Source organism: Carassius carassius, chromosome 24, assembly GCF_963082965.1.
Source record: "Carassius carassius chromosome 24, fCarCar2.1, whole genome shotgun sequence".
Classification (NCBI taxonomy): Eukaryota; Metazoa; Chordata; class Actinopteri; order Cypriniformes; family Cyprinidae; genus Carassius; species Carassius carassius.
The window spans coordinates 8,606,605-8,617,358 of NC_081778.1; the positions used below are offsets into that span (position 1 = coordinate 8,606,605).

Sequence of the window (10,754 nt, forward strand, 5' to 3'; positions counted from 1 at the left end):
GGGTTTTTGCTCCTCTTATATCATGATTTAATCTGTTTCTGTATTTTTTAAATTGCAACAGATTAAATGGTGTAGGACAAAGAAGATATTTTTATATAATCTATTTTTTTATTTTCAGGGACTTTATGATAGCTGGAGTTATCCACGGTTTGGACAATTTACATTTTAGAGGCACTGATTGAGAGGAAAACAAGATTCATAAGCCTGAGTAACATTTTTTATGAACAATGAAAAGGCCTCCTGAGTATCTACTTTTTGATAGAATTCACTCCATGATATTTGCCTTACAGCATGTCTAAAATGTATCAAATTTCTTTCATGGAAAATTCGTCTATATTTAATGTTTTGTGAAGGGGGCAATTTTCCATCTTGTTAAAAGAGATCAAAAATATGGGACAGTGATCAGCCACATCAATACACAGGACACCAGATTTCATAGTTTTGTTATACACATTAGTAAAAATATTATCTATGTGAGTTGCTGAGGTATTAGTCACTCTGGTGGGGACTGTAATCATAGGAATAAAAATATAGGAATATGTAGTGTCAGTAAATTCTTTAATTAACATATTCCCCTGACTATTTTCAATATTAATGTTAAAATCACCCATTATGTAAAAATTATATGAAGTACATTTGAGATATCAGTAATAAATACAGTGAGGTCCCAGTTAGGTGGCCTATAGATACATAAAATTATTGCTAATTTAGTTTCTACTGCTACTACTTCTGAAGAGAAATCAAAAGGCTTTTCAAAGTCACCTCTTTCTTTATTATATAGATTGGAATTGATAAACATAGAAACCCCTCCACCAAAACTTCCCTCTCTACATCTAAAAATATGTTTATAGTCTTTAAAGTGAAAATTACCAGCTGTGTTGTCAGTCAGCCATGTTTCAGTAAGCCCTATCACATTAAAGGTATAATTTAGATTTTCAAGGCAAGTAGATAAACCCTCAAAAAAATTTTATCAACTAAGAACATTAATATGAAGGAAAGAAATATTGTTTTCTGTACTAAGAGAATTTATCAAAGTTTTAAAAGTACTTTGACAATAGTATTCAGAGGAGCCAAAATAATTATGTTGTAGTTGGAGAATATTGTTTTGGTCTGGGTCAGGAGAAATCATCATACATGTAGACTGAGGCAAAAGAAATCATCACGCATGTACAATGAGAGGAATTATCTAAGCTTCACTTCGCTGGTAGTTGCCACGTGATGTAATTGACGGGGTTTAATTATGAGCTGATCATAGCTAATAACAGCAAAGTTTCCCCTTTCTCTGGCCTCCTTCATAGCTGGAAACAGTTCGGCCCTCTTCTTCCTAATGCTATCTGAAAAATCTTTATTTACGTAGACTCCAGTGTTTTTGAGATGAGTTTTTGCCTTTGTGAGAATAAGTTCTTTGTCCTTGTAGCGTAGAAGTTTTACAACAATTGGTCTTGGTTTTGTTGTTTTTCTGTTTTGAATTTCCAATACGATGAGCTCTTTCAATTTCAGTAGGTTTCGGGTCAATTTTAAGCTTGTCTTTAAAAAATTCCCTCACCTTCTTATCAGAGTCTGGCCAAGATTCAAATGCGTTATCCTGGGTTAAACCATCAATTATCAGATTATTTCGGCAACCCTGGTTATCAAGGGAATCAATTTTTAAGGCAAGATCATTCAATTCCGAGTCAGTGCACAGTGAAGACAACTGCTGCAGTTGAGCTTCAAATTAATTCACCTTTTTCTCCATTACTCTAAGATCGTTAATTTGAGCTTGATTCTTGTCTATCGAGCATATCAGTGAAAACTTCCTTTGTTCTTCCAACATATCTTTCAAAGTGTCCATAGTAACATAATCCTCTTAATTGTGAAGTGCTTTCTTGCTGCTACTTTGTGACATGATTAGGCCTACCTGTTATTGTTGGATAACTGTGGATTGAGAAGAGACCACTCAGGCAAAATCAGTCAGTAAGAGGAAGAGTTCAGTAATCCTGCGTTTGTCGCAATCGTCGAGCTGTGTTCCGCTGAAACGCGTCAGTAGTCTCAAGCGTCGGATGTCAGTAAAACATTGATTCGGTTTTGCAATTGTTGGGAGCTGGGAGACATGCTACCCACTTTGTGAATTCGCAAACCATGGTGAAGAAGTATTTGTTACCTCATTTCGACCGTGGCAGGGGGTCCTACCCAATCTATTTGGAGCTCCAACCATGGGAAGGTCATTCCCTTCCTTTGTAGTGGTGCTCTGTGGTTTGGGTTGGCCGGTTGGAACTGGCTACACACCAGGCATCCTTTTACATATTCCGCCACGTCTTGCTGCATGCCAGGCCAGTATGCCACTTGCTAGAGCATTTCGCAGGTGGCCTTGGCACCATGGTGTCCAGCGCATGGTGTATTTTGCGTGTGTGTCAGCATCATCTTTTTTGGCCCTGAGGAACTGCGCGTTAGGGGCTCAGGGACATATGTGAGAACACCATCTTTAAGATGCAGCATGTGCTTGATTGAGTGCATTTGGTGGAAATCAATCAGATGAATTAGGTCAGAGGGGGAAATGGGATGAGTTAGTGGGTCGGAAATGTTTTGTAGCACTGGATCCGATGCTTGAAGGGTGAGGAGATCATCAGTGGTGAATTGAAGTGAGAGTTCATTGTGGGAGGAGGTGGGGGTTTGCGTGCCAGTGACGTGCTGGCGGCAGGTTATGGCTGCCTCTGATGGTGTGGGTGGGATTGTAGGAGATGTCCGGGATTGTAGGATATGACCCTTCCATGAGAGGTGTGGCTTCCAAGGTCAGTCCTAGTCTTAGGCAGTTCCTGGAAGGTTGGAAGAAACCTAGCTTACTGTTGTGGCCAGGTCGCATGTTGAGGCTGACGCTGACACTCTTGCTGTAGGCAGGTATTGTAGCTTCTTGATCACTGATCATTGCGCATGCATCTGGAATTGTTTGACCAGATCGAAGGTTCTTGAGATTGACTGCAGTGGTCAGTTGGTGTGACGGGGGAGCCCATATGACATCGTTCACAGTGTCACCGCAGGCATTGAGACGAACCATGATGTCTGCTCCTATGAAGATGTCATGAGGTAGTTGGGGATAACATGGTAGTAGTGACTCAGGAGTCTGTTGTTCAATCGTAGGTCTACAGCACAGACAATCTTGGAGGTAGCCATGGTTGTTGACCACGGACTGAGGGGAAGCGGCTGTGCTTTTCTTAGTTTTAGGCTGATAGCTGAGTTTTCAGTCCACAGGGTTAGTGCTGCATCAGTCACTGGACCAGTGTACAGAAGGAACTGCCTGAGTTCAGTTGCCTTCCACCTTAGTCTTTCTGCCAGACTCCTTGGCTTCCTAGCATTCAACTGGGACACATGCCTTCAAACTTACCAGCTTTTCAGACATCTCCTGCATGTCACGACCCGAACGACCACACCGAAGAGGGCCAGAACTGCCAAACCACAAATCTAAGAGCCTCCTCATTACTCCCAAACAAACCAAATGCATATAATCATGAGGAAACTGACTGACCATACCGATACCAGTTTCAAGTAGAGGGGAAACTGCTATGTGATGTTCCTCATCTGTGCCCCTCGCAAATGACTCATCAGTCCCATCAGGAGCACTTACCTCTGGGAATGTCATGCCGTGACTAGCATAAACACCTGGCTGTAAACACTTATCACATCCTGCATAACCTGAATGGTCTTTCACCTGTTTGTTAAAGGCTCTAGCAGGAGCATCACAAATGACCGAACTTAACTTCAGAAACAAGGTTTTTGAGCCTATGACAAATCCTTCTCTCAGCATTGTCAATTCTTGAACAAGGGCACCAAGATACTCTTGCAATGAAGTGGGTTTAGTCTCACCACAGAACAAAGCAATTAACAGTGGCCTGCTGGAAACATAATCTTTGTGACGCAACATGCCTAACACTGGCCAGAACTGAGTCGACGAGCTCTTAAACAGTGGCATTGAAAACATGCAACATGAAAACATTTCTATCTAGAAATTTGGACAACAAATACTCAAATGTTTTGCGAAACATGTTCAAAATACCAAAATAGAAAAACACCCCACCAGCCAACCTTTCCAGAGTGTACTTTGTTGCCGTTTTTAAAAGGGTTCTCCTATCCTTTGGAAGAAAGGGGTGATGCACTCGAAGGATGTACAGAAGAGCAGACAATGCCACTAATGATACACCATACTCAACAGCCCAGTCAGACAGAGCAGTGGACAAATCTAAAGGAGGAGAAATCTCATCATCCTCCTCCTCATCTTCAGAGACCTCATCCTCCCTCACCTCAGTGTCAACAACTTCACCAAAGTCACTACTTACCATCTCTGCTCTACGACACCTGTGCAACGACTTCTTTGTACCTCTAAAATTCTGTCATTTGTCCTTTTTATGGCTCGCTTGCGCATGTTACTCCACTGTGACCGCTCCATTGTGAACTGGGGAAAACCAAACACAGACATTTGTTAATGCTACTGATTTAGAGATAAAAGGGAGAAGAAAGCTCTATATGCATTTCTTGAACAGTGTATATCTCAAGTAGTCTAGGCTGTACTGTAGGGTAAACCTTAGTCACTTAATAAACAACTCCACTGCTCATTTGATTTATTTGTATTGAAATTTGAAATCAAATCGTTCAAATTTCAATAAACATACACTGATCAAGACATACAATGTTACACTAGCCAAATAAAACAGCTCCATTCAAAAATACTTAGAAAAGGTAATGAAAAAAATTTCCTGTTGAAGCCTGCAGCTTATTGATAATTTTATTGCATGTTAAAATCTGTCATGCTCAATTGTGGGATAAGATAGAAACCATGCAATGAACACGGGAAAGGACATTTTTTGTTGGTGAGGCTAAAAACAAAAACGTCCGGACTTTGACGCAATTGGATAGCACCATGACTGTCATCGGTTAAGCGATCTTATACCACCTATATCAGAAACACCGATGTGATTGGCTCCCGGAAATACAAGTGGCAAAAGTAATGTGCATCATTATTCATTGCCAGAGTATCTCACAGAGACAATTAAAATTGTGCTCTTGCGAGAACTCTGGAGTTTCCAGGGTACAAGAAGGCTGTGGTACATCGATTTTCAAACAACGCAAACTCATAGCTGCCAACTTTTGAGTTTTGCTTGAAGTGAGATCTTGTTGTTGGGATATAAAAAAAATAATCTTGCATCACAATAAGTGTATTGTGATTGTCAAAACATTTTAGTACCTAAACTGAATTTTATTAGGTTTAGTGACAACATCTGGTAAGCTACGTTTTTTATTATTGCTTGAAACAAATTTCAGCATTTCAGTTAAATTCTTGTGATTTGATTTAATATTGACTAATTTGGATAAATATTAGGTACACAAGATAGACATACATTTTTCTCAAGAAAAAGAAAATGGTAATATAAAAAATAATTCAAATGAAATATAATGTGTTTTTTATTATAATAACAACATTATCTAATGATACAAGTAAAAATATAATAAATGTGTAATATAATAGGCTACACATATTTAGCTAAATACTCTATAGCTCTTTCTTTCTAGCCAACTAACCTGAGGTAGGCTAAATATTATGTGACAATTGTTCTCCAGCTGTTTTATTGACCCTTTCCATAAAATTGACATAATCTGAGATTTTTTTTTATATCATAAGTAAGCTGCTAGGTCTAGGCTGTCGGTCTCCGTGTCCTCTTTGCTTCGCGATTCTTCAGTGCGTGAGAAAATGGATGTGTAGTGTGAGAGCATGTGAAAAGTGTTAATTGCATGTGTCTCACCTGAATGCGTGAGCGTTCAAGCGCGAACTTCGCCTGATCTCATGAAGGCACTTTTTTTTAATAGCCCAAAACTAAGTGGAAAACTTGTCAAACTCAAATTTAGAATAAGGCTGGCGCATCCCTCATGTACACTAGTAGGCAGAATGCAGCGGGAAAATGTCTGCCTCTTGCATTCTTTCGGTGACCAACAGACAGAACGACAGCGCCATCTTGACCACGCCAAGCGGTGTGAATAGACACGAAGTAGTGGCTTTTATACGTATTTCTTCAAACAACCATTGAATACTCGAAAAATGTGGTATTATAATACAAATAACCTGCCTATCCATACGCCATATGCAATTTTCTCATCAAATTCCTGTCATCTAAAACTGCCATGACAATCTACCTGGTGCTCATGAGGGCACGTTAACGTTAGGACGCGGAAAAAAAATCTACTTAGCAGAAGACGTTTACGCAAAAAAATGCAACATAGAACAAGAGTTAAAAACATACAGAACACAACTTACCTTACTTTTACTTGGCTATTGATAGTCACCGGTGAAATCTCTGTCAGGAAATGTACGTACAGGAACATTTGGTTTGGTCAAGAGAAATGGGCTCGGTTAGCTAAAGTAAGTGCTGACGCTAAGGTCTGGTAGTTACAACTATTAAAAAACGGGACAGTTTATGCTTTTCATAACATATCATATAATATAATGCCAGTTTACACGGAACTTACAACCTAACATATACAACAGGAAATACAACTAGGTAACTGGCTATTTGCAGTATTGACAGTTAATGGAATTACTAAAAAATAAATCATAGTTCAGCTTAAGCAACACACTTTACCTCAACGCAGTTCAGGTACAGTCTGAAGATGAGAATAGTTCGACTCCGTTTAAAATGGCGCGGCAGCAAGGTCAAGGGGTAAATCATAAATGTTTTAATAAGTTTGTTTTTTCATACTTAAATATCATGTATCCATTTTTATTTTATTATGTCAAGGTAATTATGGTCAGACCCTACCTTTACATACATTTTAAATATTATTTCAGTAAAATGTATTATTAAATTGTTTAACTTCGTGTAATTTCATAAAGTTATGACAGACAACTTTGTCCATTAGAGGCTATATATATATATATATATATATATATATATATATATATATATATATATATATATATATATATATAATATATATATATATATATATATATTATGATAAAACTGGAGAGGAAATACTTGTTTAAGTCATTTCACAATCACTCCCACAACAGCAACTGAAAAATACGTTGAATCTGGCATGTTTCATATTTGCCAGAAGAGAGCCATAAAATAATGCCCCTCCCTTCACCACCTCCAGCTGCGCCACCACCGATTCCGGGACTCTTCAGGGTTGCCATCCATTTGCCAACAACGTACACAAACCAAACAAATGCCAGAAGAATCCAGAAAAGGCTCGGAAGATTTTGCTATCTGGGGTGGTTGTTTTTCATGACCGCGGGTCGAAGCGACAATACCAATAACGTGATATTTAGCCCCTAAAATGCGAATTTTACCAAGGCAACCATGCCATAAAACTTATATTTTAACCCGGAAAGCAATTTTTTATTGGGGAAGCTCCTGGAAACGATTGGGCTAGTTTTGGACTAGTTTTGAGAAGCAACTGGGCAGGTTTTGTTGTGAAAACCTGGCAACCCTGATCTGAATTCACGTGCTGGAGATATACTACTAATTACAGGAGCGTCTTTACTGATGAGATGCGCATGAAAATCGCATTAAATTTTTTGCAAAGCCCAACCTGAAACACTGCCAGAAAGACAGCATGCATTTGGGGTACAGTTGAGGAAAAACACCTGATGCACCTAAATATTAGATCAGTGCAATATAAACCTGTTGATTTATATTGTTGTTAATATTAATCATAAAATAGAATAAAAGGAATCGCTCACTCTCTGCTCTTAAGTGAATAATTGTATTAGCTCTAACAATATTCAATTTATTTGTAATGAATACATACAATGAAGATGATACTGTGATTTTACATTTGATTATTCAATTTCTGTTTTTCTTAAATTTTTGTGTAGTGCCAGATTTATTACAAATGCTGCTCAGTAGCCTAAAGACATAAATTTGATTATCTACTTAAATTTCATATATTAATTTATATATTAATGACATTTTCTACTTTTATTTCATTTTACTAATAACCTCATACAAATAATTTCAGTGAATTGAATTGGTAATTGTTGCTACAATCAAACTCTTGTGGTTTCCCCCCATTTCTTTCAATGTTTTTCGTGCTTTTTGGATGTGCACATCATAATAGATAGACCTGTTTTACATAACTTTAAGAATTTTTCCATAAATCGTCCCCTTGGAATTATAAGGTTCTATCTGACATTTATGTCAAAATGTAGTTATTCCCATATTTTTATTCTGTGACAACTTATTTACATTATGTGATAGATTTTTTTATGTTGTATACATTATAGGATTTTTATTTAAAAAACAATAAGGTTATATCTACACAGTCAAATGGAATGCAAAAACTTTGAAGCTCAATATCTCAAAATTTCTCGGAATGCAGATAGAACCTTATAATTCCGAAAGGGGACGAAATGTGCCATATATCACTGACAATGGCAGAATCTCAGCTTTAATGTGTAGTCAGGATATAGTCAGGTTATGGTTCAAATGTGTTGAAGCTTTAAAGCTTTTCTTTACATTGGAATTTCTCAAAAACATGATTCTGAGTCTGAAATTAAGCAAATCTTTGACATGGCCTAACTCAGTCAATATATAAAGATATCAATGTAATATTTTCACAGAATGTTCTTTACATTATGTTGGATGGTTTTATGTGTTATGTGGGTTTTCACAGAGAGTAATCCTTGTATTTTGTTTTCTTCTCTGTTCTTCAGATCAATGTACTTTCATGTGCATGTCATCAGCATTCTGGCTATGATTCTTCTGCCCAGCAAACCCAGTTGCTTCAAGTCGGAAATTCATGCCCTGCACTCCCAACAATAATGTGAAGGAGGACTAAACCCTTCTGACCCTTCTGTTGTGTGTGTGTGTGTGAACTGGGAGAGCAGAGGCACTGAGAGACAAAAGCTACTTTGTGTGAATAAACACAAACACACACACACACACACACGTTTTTTTTTGTGAAAAGTGGGGACATCCATAGGCGTAATGGTTTTTATACTGTACAAACTGTATATTCTATGGCCCTACACCAAGCCTACACCTAACCCTAACCCTCACAGGAAACTTTGTGCATTTTTACTTTCTCAAAAAAACTCATTCTGTTTGATTTATAAGTGTTTTGAAAAACGGGGACATGGGTTATGTCCTCATATGTCACCCTCTCCTTGTAATACCTGTGTCATAACCATGTCATTATACAGAGTTGTGTCCTGATATGTCACAAAGACAAGAGCACACAAATACACCCACACACAAAAAAAATACCCAGGCCACAACTGAGCCGTATACAAGTGCACACAGCATAACTCACCAGGGATACAGTCCATTAAATCAAAAACACACTTAATCAAAAGCAGCTTGAGAAAGTTTTTACAAGAACTGATAAGAGCACACAAAGTTTGATTTATGCTGTACACGGTATATGTCACAAGGAGGCAAGTATCTGTTTTTGTCAGTTAATGAATGCTGCTCATTTAAGGGTATTTTTAAAATAGTTGAACACTGTATCAACTATCTTAGTTTGTGGTGTTAAGATGTCAATTTTGTGAAATTACAGTGTAGTAAATACATAATGGCTATAAATAATGAATTAAAACACTACTGCAAATATTAACTGAAGAATAATGAAATTAGAATAATCAAATGTGTTATGAATTGTGATACCTGAATAAATATTATAGGTTTTTGAATGAATTAATGGGCACTGTATGTACACACTCCCTATGTTTTTTTTTTTTGTTTGTTTGTTTTTTTCTAAAACCCTGGCAAACAGAATATGTTTTGTCTTGGGAAAGTAAGCAAGGTCACAGTCATACAAGCTTACATTGAACAACATCAGGAGTATCAGGCCCTTCCTAAGTTAGCATGCTACACAACTGTGCCTCGCTGGTGGCATCTTCCTGTAACACCTGGACAAATCAGTGACACAATTATTTGTTCTATTTAACAAATAATTCCCAACACCCTTCACCCAACCAACATTCAAGAAATAAGGTTCTCTGGAACTCTTTCCCTGAAATTAAAATAACCCCAAAAGGACAGATCAGACCTCTGGTTATCACATTAACTAGATAAGCTTTATGACTCATACTGACCATAGGACTGCATGGAAAGACGCGTTTCCGGACCGTTCATGTCAGCACACGAACCCCTAAACTGAACGTTTTCAGCAGTTTTTTGTGTATGGTGCCCTGGTGTTTTTGGTTTCTTGACACGGTCAAAAAACAGACTTTTTTGTGCATGGTAGTTTTCCAGTTTGCTTTGAACAACTTTTAATGTTGTGTTCTTGTAAAAAAAAATTTTCAAAATGGCTCTATATATTCACACTTACCTTCATCTGAGTAATCTCCAAATTACCAGATGCTGTCAGCATGCGCCCAAATTCAAAAACTGCAGCTGCGGGGGGAGGGATAAGAACAGTGAGTCGATTCCGAAAATAATTTATTCATGGGTGTTAAGAATTGTGAGTCTAATGTGAATAAGCTTTAAATGCAAGCCTGGAAAGTCAGTGCATGATATTACTGTGTTCAGTACCTCTATTACCAAATATACTATTAACAAAACCAGAGATACAACAATACTGCGAATAGTGTGGATTTTATTTTATTAATTTCACTCAAATTGTGCGATTCTGTTAATCAAAATACTTGTTTAGATTCATTCAGTTCAAATTAATTTAAACTAGCCTACAGATTTAAAATGACTGGTCTATAAATGTTTAACTGATAAACATCCTCAAAAAACACGACAATGCTTGCTCACTTAATTACAACATTAACCATGGTA

At 37.5% G+C, this 10,754-nt stretch overlaps 1 protein-coding gene across 1 annotated transcript in view; it reads left to right on the forward strand.

Moving 5' to 3' along the window:
• mboat1 (membrane bound O-acyltransferase domain containing 1) overlaps positions 1 to 8,896 on the forward strand; it is a 196,165-nt gene extending 187,269 nt beyond the window's left edge. Inside the window, exon 13 of the mRNA XM_059507399.1 lies at positions 8,681 to 8,896. Coding sequence (XP_059363382.1) covers positions 8,681 to 8,789 — 109 coding nt within the window. The 3' untranslated portion in view covers positions 8,790 to 8,896. The remainder of the gene's footprint in view (positions 1 to 8,680) is intronic.
• The last annotated feature ends 1,858 nt before the right edge of the window (positions 8,897 to 10,754 follow it).